The sequence below is a fragment of the Oncorhynchus kisutch genome, unplaced genomic scaffold, assembly GCF_002021735.2.
Source record: "Oncorhynchus kisutch isolate 150728-3 unplaced genomic scaffold, Okis_V2 scaffold913, whole genome shotgun sequence".
Taxonomy (NCBI): Eukaryota; Metazoa; Chordata; class Actinopteri; order Salmoniformes; family Salmonidae; genus Oncorhynchus; species Oncorhynchus kisutch.
The window spans coordinates 43,559-65,895 of record NW_022262858.1 but is presented as its reverse complement, the minus strand read 5'-3'; the positions used below and the strand labels follow the sequence as shown (position 1 = coordinate 65,895).

Below are 22,337 nucleotides of genomic sequence, written 5' to 3'. Positions count from 1 at the left end.
ACTAAAACCCAAACAACTTGGAGGTCTGGTGCTGGCTAATATGGTGTGAAATCAGCTGCTAATCAGATACATTGACACGTTGTACCAAAATGAACAAATGGCGCATTAGATGATGCATTCAGAGTACAATTTACAAAATGTCACATACTGAAATGTTTTGTTTTTCGCATACTATTTATTTGGGGGTATTATTCGTACACAACCTTGTCTAGCAACTTGCTCCATCTGTTCAGCTAGTGTTATCACAGTGTTTGGTGTGTGGGTAGTATATCATATCATCCAGCCACGTCTATAACATCTGTTCAGCTAGTGTTATCACAGTGTTTGGTGTGTGGGTAGTATATCATATCATCCAGCCACGTCTATAACATCTGTTCAGCTAGTGTTATCACAGTGTTTGGTGTGTGGGTAGTATATCATATCATCCAGCCACGTCTATAACATCTGTTCAGCTAGTGTTATCACAGTGTTCGGTGTGTGTGCAGTATATCATATCATCCAGCCACGTCTATAACATCTGTTCAGCTAGTGTTATCACAGTGTTTGGTGTGTGTGTAGTATATCATATCATCCAGCCACGTCTATAACATCTGTTCAGCTAGTGTTATCACAGTGTTCGGTGTGTGTGTAGTATATCATATCATCCAGCCACGTCTATAACATCTGTTCAGCTAGTGTTATCACAGTGTTCGGTGTGTGTGTAGTATATCATATCATCCAGCCACGTCTATAACATCTGTTCAGCTAGTGTTATCACAGTGTTTGGTGTGTGTGCAGTATATCATATCATCCAGCCACATCTATAACATCTGAGCAGCAGATCATCTGGTCTGTAGCTAATTGGACTTAGTTTATTTCTCTTGATGTGTTTTGAGCGTTTTATCTGAAGTAAATAAGTCCAAGGCAATAGACAGAGACAGTGAGATGCATTCTGCATCCCAAATGGCACCCCTAATTCCTATATAGTGCACTACGTTTGACCAGAGGCAATCGGGCCCCGTGTTTGGAATGCCAATCGGGCCCCGTGTTTGGAATGCCAATCGGGCCCCGTGTTTGGAATGCCAATCGGGCCCCGTGTTTGGAATGCCAATAGGGCCCCGTGTATGGAATGCCAATAGGGCCCCGTGTATGGAATGACAATAGGGCCTCGTGTATGGAATGCCAATCGGGCCCCGTGTATGGAATGCCAATCGGGCCCCGTGTATGGAATGCCAATCGGGCCCCGTGTATGGAATGCCAATTAAAAAAAAACGAATTTCAACCACATCTCAAAATCACAAAATGAACTAATGATGCTAGCCGATACCCTCTTTTCTCTTTCTCTTTCCCCTCCCCCAGCCCCACCCTCTCCCCCCCCCCCCCAGCCCCACCACCCTCCCCCTCTTTTCTCTTCCCCCCACCACCCTCCCCCTCTTTCCTCTTCCCCCCACCACCCTCCCTCTCTTTTCTCTTCCCCCCACCACCCTCCCCCTCTTTTCTCTTCCCCCCACCACCCTCCCCCTCTTTTCTCCTTCCCCTCCCCCCAGCCCCACCCTCTTTTCACCTTCCCCTCCCCAGCCCCACCCTCTTTTCACCTTCCCCTCCCCAGCCCCACCCTCACCCTCTTTCCCCTCCCCCGCCACCCTCTTTTCTCTCTCCCCTCCCACCACCCTCCCCCTCTTTTCTCTTCCCCCCCACCACCCTCCCCCTCTTTTCTCTTCCCCCCACCACCCTCCCCCTCTTTCCTCTTCCCCCCACCACCCTCCCTCTCTTTTCTCTTCCCCCCACCACCCTCCCTCTCTTTTCTCTTCCCCCCACCACCCTCCCCCTCTTTTCTCCTTCCCCTCCCCCCAGCCCCACCCTCTTTTCACCTTCCCCTCCCCAGCCCCACCCTCACCCTCTTTCCCCTCCCCCGCCACCCTCTTTTCTCTCTCCCCTCCCACCACCCTCCCCCTCTTTTCTCTTCCCCCCCACCACCCTCCCCCTCTTTTCTCCTTCCCCTCCCCCAGCCCCACCCTCTTCCCCTCCCCCAGCCCCACTTAACTTGTATATTCCTTGGTCATTCATCAGTGTCGGTTAATTATCTGATGCTCTGATGAAGACAAGGTGAAATGGAGAGAGGCCGCGTCCCTATAGCACCCTATTCCCTATATAGTACACTACTTTTCACCAAAGCCCTATGGGAACTGAATAGGGTGCCACTTGGGATGGTGTCTCATCTCTCTAGAGGCGGAATGAGGGGGTCACAGGTCAATGGTAAGCAGGCTGTGTGCACTAAACTGTCCCGTGACATCTGGGCGGCGAGGGCTGGTAGACGGAGGAGACGATGTGATTGGAGGATTAAACAAGTGTTCCATTCGTTCTTTCATTACATAGTTAATTAGGGGTTAGCTAACGATCTGCGACCTACGTTGACCTTGACTGAGGAAGAGTGTGTGTGTGTGTGTGAGGTTCAGGAATACATCTCTCCATCCCCATCTTTCTCTGGGTCCCTCACCTCATACTTTAGAGAGAATGAAAGAGAGAATAGAGAAGGACAGATATTATAGTGAAGCCTCCCTCTCCTCCTTTTACCTGATCAGGTATTACAGCTCCGCCCACAACGCAAACACACTGGCAACAACTATGGGTCATAAAAAGCCTGTGAAAGCCTGTGTCTTTTCGAAAGAGAGGCAGACAATGGGTGACAACAAAGGCCTTACACACCCATTCATCCACTGGTCCTTTTAGTGCTCTACCATTTAACCTACCCCCGCAGTGCCCCCGCAGTGCCCCGCAGTGCCCCCAGTGCCCCCGCAGTGGCTGTGGGATTTGGCAGTAGTCAACGTGACAGAAAAACAACAAAAGCAAAGCGTGAGGAGGAGGAGAGAGACCAGAAAGGAGGAAAACGAGAAAGATCAAGAGAGAGACCAAGAGAGAGACCAAACAGAAACCACTTCCTGTCAGCCAGCAATAATTCAAAATACTTTTATTTGACATCTAGATGACGCACACACACCTATGGGTCTGAAACGTAGACTACTACAGGGGCCGTATGTATTGAGACGTCTACAGACTGTCAAACATTTCAAAGCACAACACACACTATATAAAGATCAGGATGAGCCTCTGCCCAGAGACGTGGTGCAACATCCCTGGCCCAATGTTTACGTTTCAATTATTCAAATAATGAACATTTGGCGTGATTCATAATTTAGTGTGTTTGAAAACATAAATTGAAGTGAAATTGGGTGTGAAATACACACAGGAAAAGTCTCATCTCATAAATGTTACAAGATATTCCAGAGAACTCTCTCCTCTCCTCTCCTCTCCTCTCCTCTCCTCTCCTCTCCTCTCCTCTCCTCTCCTCTCCTCTCCTCTCCTCTCCTCTCCTCTCCTCTCCTCTCCTCTCCTCTCCTCTCCTCTCCTCTCCTCTCCTCTCCCAGTAAGTGTGTATAACAGATACCTCCACTTCAGTATCTATCTTGTTTAGACAAAGGTGAAATGGACAAAAAAAAATCATTTTCTTTGGAGAGATTTGACCTTTTCCCCGTGTGTCTGTCCATGTTGTGTTGTGCTGAGGGTTATTGTCTTTGAGGAAATTGAAAACGGGGGACTCGGTCCCCGTACCCCCATCCACAGAGATTTACGACTAGAGTGGGGTGTGTGTGTGTGTGTGTGTGGGTGTGAGGGTGTGTGTGTGTGTGTGTGTGTGTGTGTGTGAGTGTGTGTTTTATGTGATGGGTAATTTTTGTCAATAAAAGCATCTATAGTGCAGTTTGATTGACAGCTTTCAATTTCATGTGTCCATGACCCTACATGCTGATTGTATGTGCGTGTGTGTGGTGTGGTGTTGATTCTGGTAAACCAAATCAACTATTGTATTGCTCCTAGACAGAGGCCATCACACAGATATTCTGCCAATTTGTGAAGCACACACACACACACACACACACACACACACACACACACACACAGGTAAAAGGGTCTGTGTCATATTGACATGCAGTTCCCACAACGAAGTGTGACAATGTTTAGATGCAAAACAAAGGCACCTTATGAAAAGCCTCTCGCCACAGCCCAGGTAATATGGTTTATCATTTTAAATACAGAGGTAATATTATTACGTTTTCATAATTCATATGAAATGCAGAGGTAATATCGTTAGTTATTATAATTCATAGGAAGTGAATTTCACAGAGCAGGTGTAGGAGACTGAAGTGTTACATCCCAAATGACACCCTATTCCCTATAGGGTACACTACTCTGGTCTAAAGAAGTGTATTATTTAGATAAGAGTCCCACTTGGGATACAGATTGTGTTTAGAGAGAGAGAGAGAGAGGAGCTCCATTGGAACAGTTGTTTAGAGAGAGAGAGAGAGAGAGAGAGAGAGAGAGGAGCTCCATTGGAACAGTTGTTTAGAGCGAGAGAGAGGAGCTCCATTGGAACAGTTGTTTAGAGAGAGAGAGAGAGAGAGAGAGAGAGAGAGAGAGAGAGAGAGAGGAGCTCCATTGGAACAGTTGTTTAGAGAGAGAGAGAGAGAGGAGCTCCATTGGAACAGTTGTTTAGAGAGAGAGAGAGAGAGAGAGAGGAGCTCCATTGGAACAGTTGTTTAGAGAGAGAGAGAGAGAGGAGCTCCATTGGAACAGTTGTTTAGAGAGAGAGAGAGAGAGAGAGAGAGGAGCTCCATTGGAACAGTTGTTTAGAGAGAGAGAGAGAGAGAGAGAGAGAGGAGCTCCATTGGAACAGTTGTTTAGAGAGAGAGAGAGAGAGAGAGAGGAGCTCCATTGGAACAGTTGTTTAGAGAGAGAGAGAGAGAGAGAGAGAGAGGAGCTCCATTGGAAAAGTTGTTTAGAGAGAGAGAGAGAGAGAGAGAGAGGAGCTCCATTGGAACAGTTGTTTAGAGAGAGAGAGAGAGAGAGAGAGGAGCTCCATTGGAACAGTTGTTTAGAGAGAGAGGAGCTCCATTGGAAAAGTTGTTTAGAGAGAGAGAGAGAGAGAGGAGCTCCATTGGAACAGTTGTTTAGAGAGAGAGAGAGAGGAGCTCCATTGGAACAGTTGTTTAGAGCGAGAGAGAGAGAGGAGCTCCATTGGAACAGTTGTTTAGAGCGAGAGAGAGAGAGAGAGAGAGAGAGAGAGAGAGAGAGAGGAGCTCCATTGGAACAGTTGTTTAGAGAGAGAGAGAGAGAGAGAGGAGCTCCATTGGAACAGTTGTTGAGAGAGAGAGAGAGAGAGAGAGAGAGAGGAGCTCCATTGGAACAGTTGTTTAGAGAGAGAGAGGAGCTCCATTGGAACAGTTGTTTAGAGAGGGAGAGGAGCTCCATTGGAACAGTTGTTTAGAGAGAGAGAGAGAGAGAGAGAGAGAGAGAGAGAGAGAGAGAGGAGCTCCATTGGAACAGTTGTTTAGAGAGAGAGAGAGGAGCTCCATTGGAACAGTTGTTTAGAGAGAGAGAGAGAGAGGAGCTCCATTGGAACAGTTGTTTAGAGAGAGAGAGGACCTCCATTGGAACAGTTGTTCAGAGAGAGAGAGAGAGAGGAGCTCCATTGGAACAGTTGTTTAGAGAGAGAGAGAGGAGCTCCATTGGAACAGTTGTTTAGAGAGAGAGAGGACCTCCATTGGAACAGTTGTTTAGAGAGAAAGGAGCCCCATTGGAACAGTTGCTTTGAGAGAGAGAGAGAGAGAGGAGCTAGGAGTCAACGCACTAGGATTCGACGCGCTCCGAGTCGAGTAATCAATTATTTTTGGAGTCGACTCTCCACCCCTTCGTCATTTCAGTTAACAGTTGGAAATGGCAGAGAAAGGCCAGCGACAGCAGTGAAGTCCTGTACCGCTGAACGTTGAGAAGGGAGGGAGGAAATGCACATTTAGGAAAGTGGAGTTGAGGTACAGTAGTGGTGGTACCAGTGCTTCACCATCTGAAAGGGACGCTCCGTGATGAGACCCAACAGTAGTGGTGGTACCGGTGCTTCACCATCTGAAAGGGAGACCCAACAGTAGTGGTGGTACCGGTGCTTCACCATCTGAAAAGGACGCTCCGTGATGAGACCCAACAGTAGTGGTGGTACCGGTGCTTCACCATCTGAAAGGGACGCGCCGTGAGACCCAACAGTAGTGGTGGTACCGGTGCTTCCCCATCTGAAAAGGACGCACCGTGATGAGACCCAACAGTAGTGGTGGTACCGGTGCTTCACCATCTGAAAAGGACGCGCCGTGATGAGACCCAACAGTAGTGGTGGTACCGGTGCTTCACCATCTGAAAGGGACGCACCGTGATGAGACCCAACAGTAGTGGTGGTACCGGTGCTTCACCATCTGAAAGGGACGCACCGTGATGAGACCCAACAGTAGTGGTGGTACCGGTGCTTCACCATCTGAAAGGGACGCACCGTGATGAGACCCAACAGTAGTGGTGGTACCGGTGCTTCACCATCTGAAAGGGACGCACCGTGATGAGACCCAACAGTAGTGGTGGTACCGGTGCTTCACCATCTGAAAGGGACGCACCGTGATGAGACCCAACAGTAGTGGTGGTACCGGTGCTTCACCATCTGAAAAGGACGCGCCGTGATGAGACCCAACAGTAGTGGTGGTACCGGTGCTTCACCATCTGAAAGGGACGCGCCGTGATGAGACCCAACAGTAGTGGTGGTACCGGTGCTTCACCATCTGAAAGGGACGCGCCGTGATGAGACCCAACAGTAGTGGTGGTACCGGTGCTTCACCATCTGAAAGGGACGCGCCGTGATGAGACCCAACAGTAGTGGTGGTACCGGTGCTTCACCATCTGAAAGGGACGCGCCGTGATGAGACCCAACAGTAGTGGTGGTACCGGTGCTTCACCATCTGAAAGGGACGCACCGTGATGAGACCCAACAGTAGTGGTGGTACCGGTGCTTCACCATCTGAAAGGGACGCACCGTGATGAGACCCAACAGTAGTGGTGGTACCGGTGCTTCACCATCTGAAAGGGATGCACCGTGATGAGACCCAACAGTAGTGGTGGTACCGGTGCTTCACCATCTGAAAGGGACGCGCCGTGATGAGACCCAACAGTAGTGGTGGTACCGGTGCTTCACCATCTGAAAGGGAGACCCAACAGTAGTGGTGGTACCGGTGCTTCACCATCTGAAAGGGAGACCCAACAGTAGTGGTGGTACCGGTGCTTCACCATTTGAAAGGGAGACCCAACAGTAGTGGTGGTACCGGTGCTTCACCATTTGAAAGGGAGACCCAACAGTAGTGGTGGTACCGGTGCTTCACCATCTGAAAGGGACGCGCCGTGATGAGACCCAACAGTAGTGGTGGTACTGGTGCTTCACCATCTGAAAAGGACGCTCCATGATGAGACCCAACAGTAGTGGTGGTACCGGTGCTTCACCATCTGAAAGGGACGCTCCATGATGAGACCCAACAGTAGTGCTGGTACCGGTGCTTCACCATCTGAAAAGGACGCTCCATGATGAGACCCAACAGTAGTGGTGGTACCGGTGCTTCACCATCTGAAAGGGACGCTCCATGATGAGACCCAACAGTAGTGGTGGTACCAGTGCTTCACCATCTGAAAGGGACGCGCCGTGATGAGACCCAACAGTAGTGGTGGTACCGGTGCTTCACCATCTGAAAGGGACGCTCCATGATGAGACCCAACAGTAGTGGTGGTACCGGTGCTTCACCATCTGAAAGGGACGCTCCATGATGAGACCCAACCTGTTGCTGGCAGCAGTGCAGCTGCATTGTGAATTCACAAGGAATTGTATAAATTGTTCTTAGTGTTTTAATGGAAGCCGATAAAAATAAGTGGCAGTTTAACGTTTCTCTCCATGTCACATCCCTACTATGTTTGTTTGTATGTGTGCGTGTGCCTGGTTATCAGACTCTAGTCCACTGTGTGTTGATAAGGCCTGTTAGGGTATTGACATATTGACTTCCTGCTGACTCAATCACAGACCAATCAGATATAAGTTTGTCTGATTGGCACTAGCCAAATTGGCTGTTAGAGATAAAGTCTCTGTGACAAAATGAGGCTGTGTGAGATAACATGACATGGTCCCAAAGATGAAAAGATACCAGCACCTGTCACAGGTATTTTTGATCACTTTTAAGTTAAAACCTGAAAACTATCGTCAGCGGGGCTTTAAAGACCAATGCGACTAAAATATTTTGCCGTGTGACCACCAGTTTTATTTTGGGAGCATTGTGTCGTGGGCTGTTCTAAAACTACTTGTGCATCGTTAACCACTTGTTCACACTTTGTTCGGTCGTGTTACCTCATTGGCTAGCTAGCTGACAACCTGGTAACTTGACCAGTATTATCGACCAGTGGAGGCTGGTGGGAGGAGCTACAGGAGGATGGGCTCGTTGTAATGGAATGGATGGAACGGTATCAAACAACAAAGAGCATCTGGAAACCACCTGTTTGACTCTGTTCCAGACATTCCATTTCAGCCATTACAACGAGCCCATCCTCCTATAGCTCCTCTAACCAGCCTCCACTGATATCCAAACAGTTGGAACGAAAGGAAAAGGGATAGCTTCTTCAGGAGATCAATAACCATAGCAATTAATTAATTAATGACAGATCTCTTGCATGTAATCAACGCACAACGTTTTTAAAGAGACAGTGCACCATTTTCAATGTAATATATATCTCAATAGGGCAATGGTACTTTTACACCATGTAAAAAAATATATATTACACGAATGACTCATTTCAATGACAGGTATTCATATCAACATTGGAGCTTTTATAATGAACGCATGTCTTTGAAGAGTTACGTGTTAGTTTCTAGGGCACAACATGTGCTTCAGAAGAAGCTAGAACTCATACAGGCCCAATATACACTCAATCAATTGGGAAAACATTTTCTGGTGCTCCTAAATTTAATCTGGTGCTCCTAACATGTTTAAATTGGGAGCACCAGTGCTACCAATTAATTTCTTTAAAATGTAGAGCCCTGATAGTAGGCCTTCGTATTTTGGGAAAGTTGTATTTTCTACAACAACAAGAGAAGACACACAATAGTATTATTTACCTGAAGAGCAGGTGTTTGACTTTGAACTGCGTCTCTATGACCCCAGTGGTCCTCAGTCTGACCCTCAGGACATCCGTCTCCGTGGGAACGTAGTCCAGAGAGATGATACGACCCATGTTCCCAAAGAAACTACAGGAGGAGGATGAGAAAGACAAAGATTAGATTATTTCATCTAAACATTGTATATCTGAAAAGGTAACCATTTCAAAAGCTAGAGAAAGAGAGATAGAGAGAGAGACAGAGAGACATACAGTATGCCGGTCAGGCTGTGCTTAATTTAAGCCGGATCCTGCCGGAACAGGAAGAGAGAAAGAGAGATGGAGAGAGAGACATACAGTATGCCTGTCAGGATCCGGCATCTCTCAGTTTTAGACTGTTTTATTCCGGTACCTCTCGAGGCATGAAAAATAATTGTTTCAAAATTATAATAAAAAGCAATCAAAGTTCATTCGAGTTGCCTCTTCGATTAATTCTCCTGCCCCCACAAAAAAAAAAATGTAATGTGAAAAAGTAGATTTTCAGCCCGGGCCTAATATTTCTCAGTAGATTCTAGACCTGGACTATTGATGGGTTCAAGACAAGGTCAATATTTATTGATTTTTGATTCTCAGTTTGTCAGTGGCAAAGTAGCCTGCCATTTCAATTATTTGCGTGGTGTTAAAAAAATTATAATGAAAAGATTCTACCAAAGTCTACAGTCATGTAAAATTACGTATAACTGCATGAAATGTGTTGATAAAAGGCTTTTCCCAGAACCTCGACTACTCAACATGTTCCCAGTGTGTGCAACCTGTGTCAGTGCCTCTACTCTACCTGTGTCAGTGCCTCTACTCTACCTGTGTCAGTGCCTCTACTCTACCTGTGTCAGTGCCTCTACTCTACCTGTGTCAGTGCCTCTACTCTACCTGTGTCAGTGTCTCTACTCTACCTGTGTAAGTGCCTCTACTCTACCTGTGTCAGTGTCTCTACTCTACCTGTGTCAGTGCCTCTACTCTACCTGTGTCAGTGCCTCTACTCTACCTGTGTCAGTGCCTCTATTCTACCTGTGTCAGTGCCTCTACTCTACCTGTGTCAGTGCCTCTACTCTACCTGTGTCAGTGCCTCTACTCTACCTGTGTCAGTGCCTCTACTCAACATGTTCCCAGTGTGTGCAACCTGTGTCAGTGCCTCTACTCTACCTGTGTAAGTGCCTCTACTCTACCTGTGTCAGTGCCTCTACTCTACCTGTGTCAGTGCCTCTACTCTACCTGTGTCAGTGCCTCTACTCTACATGTTCCCAGTGTGTGCAACCTGTGTCAGTGCCTCTACTCTACCTGTGTACGTGCCTCTACTCTACCTGTGTACGTGCCTCTACTCTACCTGTGTACGTGCCTCTACTCTACCTGTGTACGTGCCTCTACTCTACCTGTGTACGTGCCTCGCCTCTACCTGTGTCAGTGCCTCGCCTCTACCTGTGTCAGTGCCTCTACCTGTGTCAGTGCCTCTACCTGTGTCAGTGCCTCTACCTGTGTCAGTACCTCTACTCTACCTGTGTCAGTGTCTCTACTCTACCTGTGTCAGTGTCTCTACTCTACCTGTGTAAGTGCCTCTACTCTACCTGTGTCAGTGTCTCTACTCTACCTGTGTCAGTGCCTCTACTCTACCTGTGTCAGTGCCTCTACTCTACCTGTGTCAGTGCCTCTACTCTACCTGTGTCAGTGCCTCTACTCTACCTGTGTCAGTGCCTCTACTCTACCTGTGTCAGTGCCTCTACTCTACCTGTGTCAGTGCCTCTACTCAACATGTTCCCAGTGTGTGCAACCTGTGTCAGTGCCTCTACTCTACCCGTGTCAGTGCCTCTACTCAACATGTTCCCAGTGTGGGCAACCTGTGTAAGTGCCTCTACTCTACCTGTGTCAGTGCCTCTACTCAACATGTTCCCAGTGTGTGCAACCTGTGTAAGTGCCTCTACTCTACCTGTGTCAGTGCCTCTACTCTACCTGTGTCAGTGCCTCTACTCTACATGTTCCCAGTGTGTGCAACCTGTGTCAGTGCCTCTACTCTACCTGTGTACGTGCCTCTACTCTACCTGTGTACGTGCCTCTACTCTACCTGTGTACGTGCCTCTACTCTACCTGTGTACGTGCCTCTACCCTACCTGTGTACGTGCCTCTACTCTACCTGTGTACGTGCCTCTACTCTACCTGTGTCAGTGCCTCTACCTGTGTCAGTGCCTCTACTCTACCTGTGTCAGTGCCTCTACCTGTGTCAGTGCCTCTACTCTACCTGTGTCAGTGTCTCTACTCTACCTGTGTCAGTGCCTCTACTCTACCTGTGTCAGTGCCTCTACTCTACCTGTGTAAGTGCCTCTACCTGTGTCAGTGCCTCTACTCTACCTGTGTCAGTGCCTCTACCTGTGTCAGTGCCTCTACCTGTGTCAGTGCCTCTACTCTACCTGTGTCAGTGTCTCTACTCTACCTGTGTCAGTGTCTCTACTCTACCTGTGTAAGTGCCTCTACTCTACCTGTGTAAGTGCCTCTACTCTACCTGTGTAAGTGCCTCTACTCTACCTGTGTAAGTGCCTCTACTCTACCTGTGTAAGTGCCTCTACTCTACCTGTGTAAGTGCCTCTACTCTACCTGTGTAAGTGCCTCTACTCTACCTGTGTAAGTGCCTCTACTCTACCCGTGTCAGTGCCTCTACTCAACATGTTCCCAGTGTGGGCAACCTGTGTAAGTGCCTCTACTCTACCTGTGTCAGTGCCTCTACTCTACATGTTCCCAGTGTGTGCAACCTGTGTCAGTGCCTCTACTCTACCTGTGTACGTGCCTCTACTCTACCTGTGTACGTGCCTCTACTCTACCTGTGTACGTGCCTCTACTCTACCTGTGTACGTGCCTCTACTCTACCTGTGTACGTGCCTCTACTCTACCTGTGTACGTGCCTCGCCTCTACCTGTGTCAGTGCCTCGCCTCTACCTGTGTCAGTGCCTCTACCGGTGTCAGTGCCTCTACCTGTGTCAGTGCCTCTACCTGTGTCAGTGCCTCTACTCTACCTGTGTCAGTGTCTCTACTCTACCTGTGTCAGTGTCTCTACTCTACCTGTGTCAGTGTCTCTACTCTACCTGTGTCAGTGTCTCTACTCTACCTGTGTCAGTGTCTCTACTCTACCTGTGTAAGTGCCTCTACTCTACCTGTGTCAGTGTCTCTACTCTACCTGTGTCAGTGCCTCTACTCTACCTGTGTCAGTGCCTCTACTCTACCTGTGTAAGTGCCTCTATTCTACCTGTGTCAGTGCCTCTACTCTACCTGTGTCAGTGCCTCTACTCTACCTGTGTCAGTGCCTCTACTCTACCTGTGTCAGTGCCTCTACTCAACATGTTCCCAGTGTGTGCAACCTGTGTCAGTGCCTCTACTCTACCCGTGTCAGTGCCTCTACTCAACATGTTCCCAGTGTGGGCAACCTGTGTAAGTGCCTCTACTCTACCTGTGTCAGTGCCTCTACTCAACATGTTCCCAGTGTGTGCAACCTGTGTAAGTGCCTCTACTCTACCTGTGTCAGTGCCTCTACTCTACCTGTGTCAGTGCCTCTACTCTACATGTTCCCAGTGTGTGCAACCTGTGTCAGTGCCTCTACTCTACCTGTGTACGTGCCTCTACTCTACCTGTGTACGTGCCTCTACTCTACCTGTGTACGTGCCTCTACTCTACCTGTGTACGTGCCTCTACCCTACCTGTGTACGTGCCTCTACTCTACCTGTGTCAGTGCCTCTACCTGTGTCAGTGCCTCTACTCTACCTGTGTCAGTGCCTCTACTCTACCTGTGTCAGTGCCTCTACTCTACCTGTGTCAGTGCCTCTACTCAACATGTTCCCAGTGTGTGCAACCTGTGTCAGTGCCTCTACTCTACCCGTGTCAGTGCCTCTACTCAACATGTTCCCAGTGTGGGCAACCTGTGTAAGTGCCTCTACTCTACCTGTGTCAGTGCCTCTACTCAACATGTTCCCAGTGTGTGCAACCTGTGTAAGTGCCTCTACTCTACCTGTGTCAGTGCCTCTACTCTACCTGTGTCAGTGCCTCTACTCTACATGTTCCCAGTGTGTGCAACCTGTGTCAGTGCCTCTACTCTACCTGTGTACGTGCCTCTACTCTACCTGTGTACGTGCCTCTACTCTACCTGTGTACGTGCCTCTACTCTACCTGTGTACGTGCCTCTACCCTACCTGTGTACGTGCCTCTACTCTACCTGTGTCAGTGCCTCTACCTGTGTCAGTGCCTCTACTCTACCTGTGTCAGTGCCTCTACCTGTGTCAGTGCCTCTACTCTACCTGTGTCAGTGTCTCTACTCTACCTGTGTCAGTGCCTCTACTCTACCTGTGTCAGTGCCTCTACTCTACCTGTGTCAGTGCCTCTACTCTACCTGTGTCAGTGCCTCTACCTGTGTCAGTGCCTCTACCTGTGTCAGTGCCTCTACCTGTGTCAGTGCCTCTACCTGTGTCAGTGCCTCTACCTGTGTCAGTGCCTCTACTCTACCTGTGTCAGTGTCTCTACTCTACCTGTGTCAGTGTCTCTACTCTACCTGTGTCAGTGCCTCTACTCTACCTGTGTCAGTGCCTCTACTCTACCTGTGTCAGTGCCTCTACTCTACCTGTGTCAGTGCCTCTACTCTACCTGTGTCAGTGCCTCTACTCTACCTGTGTAAGTGCCTCTACTCTACCTGTGTAAGTGCCTCTACTCTACCTGTGTAAGTGCCTCTACTCTACCTGTGTAAGTGCCTCTACTCTACCTGTGTACGTGCCTCTACTCTACCTGTGTAAGTGCCTCTACTCAACATGTTCCCAGTGTGTGCAACCTGTGTAAGTGCCTCTACTCTACCTGTGTAAGTGCCTCTACTCTACTGCTCTATGCCACGACTCAAATGTGATGATATGCATGCAAGGATTTATTATAAAAGGGCATCTTCTTGTCATGCGTTCTGGTACCTGAGAACTCCCCAGCTCACCCTCCTCTCACGCTCACTTTTTGTTCCGTCACCTCCTGACTTACAAATGAAGCTGCTGTCAGGTGTAGAATGCAGTGATAAACTAACCCCCAGGAGATGCTACGATACTCATCTCCATACTGAATATTCATACTACTGGATTAATGGGTTTTAGATAGAGTTATAGCTTTACATAATACTGGTGCTCTGAGGCTATGGATTATCTAATAGATGGATTATACTGGGGTGTGTGTGTGTGTCGGTTTCTGTGTGTGTGTGTGTGTGTGTGTGTGTGTGTGTGTGTGAGATGTGTGTGTGTGTGTTACAGCCCAAGTAGCTGATAGGGGATGACTGGGCTAGAATGTCACCATCACTTTGATGCGGCAAAGCTTCCATTCTGTGTGTTTCTCTGTCTGCAAGCATTTGTGTATGTGTTTCTGTCTGTCTGTGTGTGTGTGTGTGTGTGTGTGTGTGTGTGTGTGTGTGTGTGTGTGTGTGTGTGTGTGTGTGTGTGTGTGTGTGTCTGCGTGTGTCTGTGTGTCTGTGTGTGTGTGTGTGTCTGCGTGTGTCTGTGTGTCTGTGTGTGTCTGTGTGTGTGTGTGTGTCTGTGTGTCTGCGTGTCTTTGTCCGAGGTGTATTTCCCAGGCTGTGGTGTCCGGCTGGTGCTCAGTGGGTCTCCAGGGGACCTGTCGCTGTAGATAAAGCCAGAGCAGAGGCCTCATGCTGGGGGAGAGGAAGAGAGATGACAGCCTCCTGCTGGGCTGGTTGGTTCAGCCTTCTCTCTGTTCATTTCCCCTCTTTCTCCCTCTCTACTTCAGACTCACCTCCGTCACATAGATGTGTCCATAATGACCACCGCTTCTCTCTCATAATAGGTATTTTCTCCTTTGTCTGGCTCTCAGGGTGATCATGGTTGATTCTTTGTGACAGTGTGTGTGTGTGGATTGTCAGTGACCCACCACAAGGCTAATCACAGGACAGCAGGCCTCCACCCTCAGATAATTAGACCCCTGGATCTCTCTATAACATACGCGGATTCAACCAGTGTGTGAGAGAGACAGAGAGACACAGAAATAGAGAAAATATAGGTGAGTTGTACAGGTGTACAGTGCAGGTGTGTCAGGTCAGTATTCACCCTACAGTGTGTTGTAACAGGTAAGATGTGTCAGGTCAGTATTCATCCTGCAGTGTGTTGTAACAGGTCAGTACTCACCCTGCAGTGTGTTGTAACAGGTCAGTACTCGCCCTGCAGTGTGTTGTAACAGGTCAGTACTCGCCCTGCAGTGTGTTGTAACAGGTCAGTACTCACCCTGCAGTGTGTTGTAACAGGTCAGTACTCACCCTGCAGTGTGTTGTAACAGGTCAGTACTCACCCTGCAGTGTGTTGTAACAGGTCAGTACTCACCCTGCAGTGTGTTGTAACAGGTCAGTACTCGCCCTGCAGTGTGTTGTAACAGGTCAGTACTCACCCTGCAGTGTGTTGTAACAGGTCAGTACTCACCCTGCAGTGTGTTGTAACAGGTCAGTGTTATTAGTTTACTCACTACAGGGCAGAGTCGTTGAGTTCAAACTCGTAACCCCTGGCTGCGGCCTCTCGGACCCCCTGGTCAGCCCACAGACAGGAAAGGGCGTGGCCAATGAAAGGAAACAGCACCTGATCCTCATCAAAACACCTCCCACAGGACAACACAGAGTGGGCGTGCACCTGGGGGGTGAGAACAAAGAGGGTATCATGTCCATACAGTTTACATGACACAGTACTGACTGGACGTGAAGCTACACACGCTGCCGACCCCAAACTCTCTCACACAGCACGAATAACAAGGAAAGGTTATCAGTAGATGGGAACAGAATTCATCACAGTTTCACAGCTCTAGTTATGAGCCGTCAGACTCAGTGTGGGTGGGGATGCTTTGAGCTCTGTTACCTTTGGCAATACAGGTATTCAAACCTGACAATAACACCTCCCACCCAGTCTCTCACGCACCGTCTCCCGATCACACCTCTGTACCATGTCATTACAGAGCAATTACACTACAACTCAGTCACTTAACTGGCTATTATTGATGCCCATTTGAACTATGACATTCTAACACAAAATAAAACTAGAGAGAGTGTGTTTGTGCATGTGTATCTGTGTCTGTGTGTGTGCGAGTGTCTGTGTGTGTCTGTGTGTGTGCGAGTGTCTGTGTGTGTCTGTGTGTCTGTGTGTGTCTGTGTGTGTCTGTGTGTGTGTGTGTGGGGAATGTCCTGAGCTGCCAGCAGACTAATGGGTCAGGGCTGAGTAAACATGGAGAGCAGCAGCAGCCAATCAGACCACTGGGACCCGCCAGCCTTCTGTGTGTGTGTGTGTGTGTGTGTGTGTGTGTGTGTGTGTGTGTGTGTGTGTGTGTGTGGGTGTGGGTGTGTGTGTGTGTCAGACACTACTGTCTGCTGTAGGCATGCTGCCCTCTAGTGTCTGTCTGGACAAATCACACACACTAAAGCCATCAAGTGAAGTAGTGTTTCTATAAGGTGGAGACGAAGAGAGCAAGAAAGAGACACAGACAGACAAACACAGACATAGGCAGACAGTGAGAGCAATAGACCAGACAGACAGACAGTGAGAGCGATAGACAAGTCAGACAGACAGACAGACAGACAGACAGACAGACAGACAGACAGACAGACAGACAGACAGACAGACAGACAGACAGACAGACAGACAGACAGACAGACAGACAGACAGACAGACAGACAGACAGACAGACAGACAGACAGACAGACAGAGACAGGACACTCCATCTCCCTCTCTAACCTTGTTCTTGCTGTTAGTCAGGTTGATCCGGAGAATGCCCATCCCATGGAGGACAAACTTCATAGAGGTCAGAAGATTGTCCAGCACAGCCGGCTGTACGGGGTCAACAGGGCAGGGGTCAGAGGTAAAAAAAAATGTAAAAACAGTTACCACGGCAACGGTGTTCACACCACACAGGAAAAGTACATATAGAACGCATCTGACACCCCTGTGTATGAAACTACTTTAGTCATATTAGTGCACTATGGGTAACGGTGCCATTTCAGACACAACTGTAGCCTCTATAACCAAAAAGATCAGCCATGAATTACATGGCAACAGTGACAACACCATACAGACAACCTTTATATAACCTCTTCAAATGAAAAGGGTTTCATTCAAATCAGACTAAAGACGAGATACCCTGTTAAGAGGAGATACCAGCCCTGTTAAGAGGAGATACCAGCCCTGTTAAGGAGATACCAGCCCTGTTAAGAGGAGATACCAGCCCTGTTAAGAGGAGATACCAGCCCTGTTAAGAGGAGATACCAGCCCTGTTAAGAGGAGATACCAGCCCTGTTAAGAGGAGATACCAGCCCTGTTAAGAGGAGATACCAGCCCTGTTAAGAGGAGATACCAGCCCTGTTAAGAGGAGATACCAGCCCTGTTAAGAGGAGATACCAGCCCTGTTAAGAGGAGATACCAGCCCTGTTAAGAGGGGATACCAGCCCTGTTAAGAGGAGATATCAGCCCTGTTAAGAGGAGATATCAGCCCTGTTAAGAGGAGATACCAGCCCTGTTAAGAGGAGATATCAGCCCTGTAAAGACGAGATATCAGCCCTGTAAAGACGAGATATCAGCCCTGTAAAGACGAGATATCAGCCCTGTAAAGACGAGATATCAGACCTGTTAAGACGAGATATCAGACCTGTTAAGAGGAGATATCAGACCTGTTAAGAGGAGATATCAGACCTGTTAAGAGGAGATATCAGACCTGTTAAGAGGAGATATCAGACCTGTTAAGAGGAGATATCAGACCTGTTAAGAAGAGATATCAGACCTGTGTGAAGACTCCAGGCTAAAGAGGAGATATCAGACCTGTTAAGAGGAGATATCAGACTTGTTAAGAGGAGATATCAGACCAGTGTGAAGACTGATGTCTGAAGATGACCAACACAAAATCAAAAACTCAACTGGATCCAAGGTTGGGTTCAATTCCATTTAAAATTCCAGTCAATTCAAAAAGTACACTGACATTCTAATTCCAATGGTTCTCAATGCTTTTAATGAGGAACATTTGGAATTTGGTTTACTTTCTGAATTAACTGGAATTTAAATTGAATTGACCCCAACCCTGACTGTAACTAAACAAAACTCAATATCAACTGAACTCAAAACTGTTTGAATCTGAGTGACTCAATGGGATTAGGGGGGGGGGGGATCTATGATAGTCTCTAACCCCCCCTCTCTCTTCCCCCCCTCTCTCTCTTACCCCCCTCTCTCTCTTACCCCCCCTCTTCCTCTCCCTCCCTCTCTTTCCCCCCCTTCTTCCCCCCCCTCTCCCTCCCTCCCTCCCTCCCTCCCTCACCCCCCCTCTTTTCCCCCCTCCCTCCCTCTTACCCCCCCTCTCCCTCCCTCCCTCTTACCCCCCCCTCTCCCTCTCCCTCCCGCTCCCCCCCTTCTTTTCCCCCCTCCCCCCCCCCCCCTCTCTCTTCCCCCCCTGCCAGAAAGAGATAAGCATTACATTCCATCCCGATGTTATCAGTCTCCTTTCTTCCTCTCTGTCTGTCTGTCTTTTCTGAAGTTTATTGGAGGTGTTTGCCTTTCTCAGTGGGGCGCACCTACAGTGTGATAAGAGATCCTGTAACTAACTATGAGAGTGGTGACACACAACTTCAGTATCAGTAATGTGTTAAGCCGGGCCAGGCTGAGGACAGTCAGCCGTCAGGGAGTAATGATTCTTTATGAACTCATTCTCCAATAGTAATCTTTGCTGACACCTGTATATTGATTTGTGTCAGAAAAATAAGCAGCTCAGAGAGAGAGAGACACTCTCATTCCTTCTCTCTCTCTTCTTCGCCTCCTCCAGGATGTAAGGGAAGACAGAAAGAAAATAAGGGAGGGTAAAATGTGCTTTTCTAAAGTATGAGAAGAGGCTCCAAATCAGACTTTAAATCTCCTCCGTACATTTCCCTGGTCCTAACAAGCAGCATGTGGTTCGGCTTGGTGACCTCTAACCCCGGTCTGCTGCTGTCCCACGGGCACCATGCTCTAGACCTCCCCCTGTACCCTCACTGTCTGTGTTGGTCAAAACCTCCCCCCTTCAAAAGTGTCACAGTGTGCAGGCCAAAAAAGGCCCCTTTACACAGTGATGAGATCTGTCCTGATGACATCTGTCCTGATGTATTCAGATTTTAAACACCCACACCCCACCTGATGGTCAGATCCTTCCTCTACCCTCCCGTCTCCCCGTTCAAAACAAACACATTCCTGGCCTTGTTTCCCGGCCGCTTTATTTGAAGTGTGTGATGTCAGATCAGTCGTACCAGAGCTTCCCAGAAAAGTTTTATAAATTTTTTTTTTTTTCTCCATCCCAACTTCTCTCTCTCCCCTCCCCCACCATCTCCATCCCAACTTCTCTCTCTCCCCTCCCCCACCATCTCCATCCCAACTTCTCTCTCTCCCCTCCCCCACCATCTCCATCCCAACTTCTCTCTCTCCCCTCCCCCACCATCTCCATCCCAACTTCTCTCTCCCCTCCCCCACCATCTCCATCCCAACTTCTCTCTCTCCCCTCCCCCACCATCTCCATCCCAACTTCTCTCTCCCCTCCCCCACCATCTCCATCCCAACTTCTCTCTCTCCCCTCCCCCACCATCTCCATCCCAACTTCTCTCTCTCCCCTCCCCCACCATCTCCATCCCAACTTCTCTCTCTCCCCTCCCCCACCATCTCCATCCCAACTTCTCTCTCTCCCCTCCCCCACCATCTCCATCCCAACTTCTCTCTCTCCCCTCCCCCACCATCTCCATCCCAACTTCTCTCTCTCCCCTCCCCCACCATCTCCATCCCAACTTCTCTCTCTCCCCTCCCCCACCATCTCCATCCCAACTTCTCTCTCTCCTCCCCCACCATCTCCATCCCAACTTCTCTCTCTCCCCTCCCCCACCATCTCCATCCCAACTTCTCTCTCTCCCCTCCCCCACCATCTCCATCCCAACTTCTCTCTCTCCCCTCCCCCACCATCTCCATCCCAACTTCTCTCTCTCCCCTCCCCCACCATCTCCATCCCAACTTCTCTCTCTCCTCCCCCACCATCTCCATCCCAACTTCTCTCTCTCCCCTCCCCCACCATCTCCATCCCAACTTCTCTCTCTCCTCCCCCACCATCTCCATCCCAACTTCTCTCTCTCCCCTCCCCCACCATCTCCATCCCAACTTCTCTCTCTCCCCTCCCCCACCATCTCCATCCTACTTCTCTCTCTCCCCTCCCCCACCATCTCCATCCTACTTTCTCTCTCCCCTCCCCCACCATCTCCATCCTACTTTCTCTCTCCCCTCCCCCACCATCTCCATCCTACTTTCTCTCTCCCCTCCCCCACCATCTCCATCCCAACTTCTCTCTCTCCTCCCCCACCATCTCCATCCCAACTTCTCTCTCTCCCCTCCCCCACCATCTCCATCCCAACTTCTCTCTCTCCCCTCCCCCACCATCTCCATCCCAACTTCTCTCTCCCCTCCCCCACCATCTCCATCCCAACTTCTCTCTCTCCCCTCCCCACCATCTCCATCCCAACTTCTCTCTCTCCCCTCCCCCACCATCTCCATCCCAACTTCTCTCTCTCCCCTCCCCCACCATCTCCATCCCAACTTCTCTCTCTCCCCTCCCCCACCATCTCCATCCCAACTTCTCTCTCTCCCCTCCCCCACCATCTCCATCCCAACTTCTCTCTCTCCCCTCCCCCACCATCTCCATCCCAACTTCTCTCTCTCCCCTCCCCCACCATCTCCATCCCAACTTCTCTCTCTCCCCTCCCCCACCATCTCCATCCCAACTTCTCTCTCTCCCCTCCCCCACCATCTCCATCCCAACTTCTCTCTCTCCTCCCCCACCATCTCCATCCCAACTTCTCTCTCTCCCCTCCCCCACCATCTCCATCCCAACTTCTCTCTCTCCCCTCCCCCACCATCTCCATCCCAACTTCTCTCTCTCCCCTCCCCCACCATCTCCATCCCAACTTCTCTCTCTCCTCCCCCACCATCTCCATCCCAACTTCTCTCTCTCCCCTCCCCCACCATCTCCATCCCAACTTCTCTCTCTCCCCTCCCCCACCATCTCCATCCCAACTTCTCTCTCTCCTCCCCCACCATCTCCATCCCAACTTCTCTCTCTCCCCTCCCCCACCATCTCCATCCCAACTTCTCTCTCTCCCCTCCCCCACCATCTCCATCCTACTTCTCTCTCTCCCCTCCCCCACCATCTCCATCCTACTTTCTCTCTCCCCTCCCCCACCATCTCCATCCTACTTCTCTCTCTCCCCTCCCCCACCATCTCCATCCTACTTTCTCTCTCCCCTCCCCCACCATCTCCATCCCAACTTCTCTCTCTCCTCCCCCACCATCTCCATCCCAACTTCTCTCTCTCCCCTCCCCCACCATCTCCATCCCAACTTCTCTCTCTCCTCCCCCACCATCTCCATCCCAACTTCTCTCTCTCCCCTCCCCCACCATCTCCATCCCAACTTCTCTCTCTCCCCTCCCCCACCATCTCCATCCCAACTTCTCTCTCTCCTCCCCCACCATCTCCATCCCAACTTCTCTCTCTCCCCTCCCCCACCATCTCCATCCCAACTTCTCTCTCTCCCCTCCCCCACCATCTCCATCCTACTTCTCTCTCTCCCCTCCCCCACCATCTCCATCCTACTTTCTCTCTCCCCTCCCCCACCATCTCCATCCTACTTCTCTCTCTCCCCTCCCCCACCATCTCCATCCTACTTTCTCTCTCCCCTCCCCCACCATCTCCATCCCAACTTCTCTCTCTCCTCCCCCACCATCTCCATCCCAACTTCTCTCTCTCCTCCCCCACCATCTCCATCCCAACTTCTCTCTCTCCCCTCCCCCACCATCTCCATCCTACTTTCTCTCTCCCCTCCCCCACCATCTCCATCCTACTTTCTCTCTCCCCCCCTCTCGATTTTTCTCCCCTGCACCCTCCCTCTTCAAAGAAACATCCTCCATTGACTAGAAACTTAGCCTCCTCTGTTAACAGACTAATGGACACAGACCCTCTCTCCTCCCCCCAGGTGTTTGTAAAGTAATCTGATCTCAATATCTGAGGGCTACGTCACCCCTGTGTATAGTCTATATGTGTGTAGGAAGGGGGATACAATCCCAGATACCCCCATTCACCTCTGCAGCTATTGTCTGCTATGCTGTCAGCATAGCTAATGCTCCAGTCACTACTCACCCCGAGGCGAGATACGGGAACACACACACACACACACACACACACACACACACACACACGACACAGAGAGAGTAAGGAGGGTGAGCCAGAGAAAAGGAGGGAGAGAAAGGGAAGAAGGGAAAGTGAGAGAACAATGAAGACTG

General features: G+C 49.6%; 1 protein-coding gene across 4 annotated transcripts in view; it reads right to left on the bottom strand.

The window, feature by feature from the left end:
• LOC109876259 (guanine nucleotide-binding protein G(o) subunit alpha) overlaps window positions 1-22,337 on the bottom strand; it is a 44,363-nt gene that overhangs the window by 8,904 nt on the left and 13,122 nt on the right. For 3 of the 4 annotated variants that reach the window (XR_004207836.1, XM_031817015.1, XM_031817016.1), the window contains 3 exons: window positions 16,749-16,841; window positions 15,496-15,656; window positions 8,993-9,121 (listed from right to left, as the gene is read on the bottom strand). Coding sequence is in view for 3 of the 4 variants with exons in the window: in XM_031817015.1 (XP_031672875.1) it covers window positions 8,993-9,121; window positions 15,496-15,656; window positions 16,749-16,841 (383 nt within the window). In the remaining variant the exon portion in view is untranslated. The remainder of the gene's footprint in view (window positions 1-8,992; window positions 9,122-15,495; window positions 15,657-16,748; window positions 16,842-22,337) is intronic. The other variant, XM_031817019.1, reaches the window with a different exon arrangement.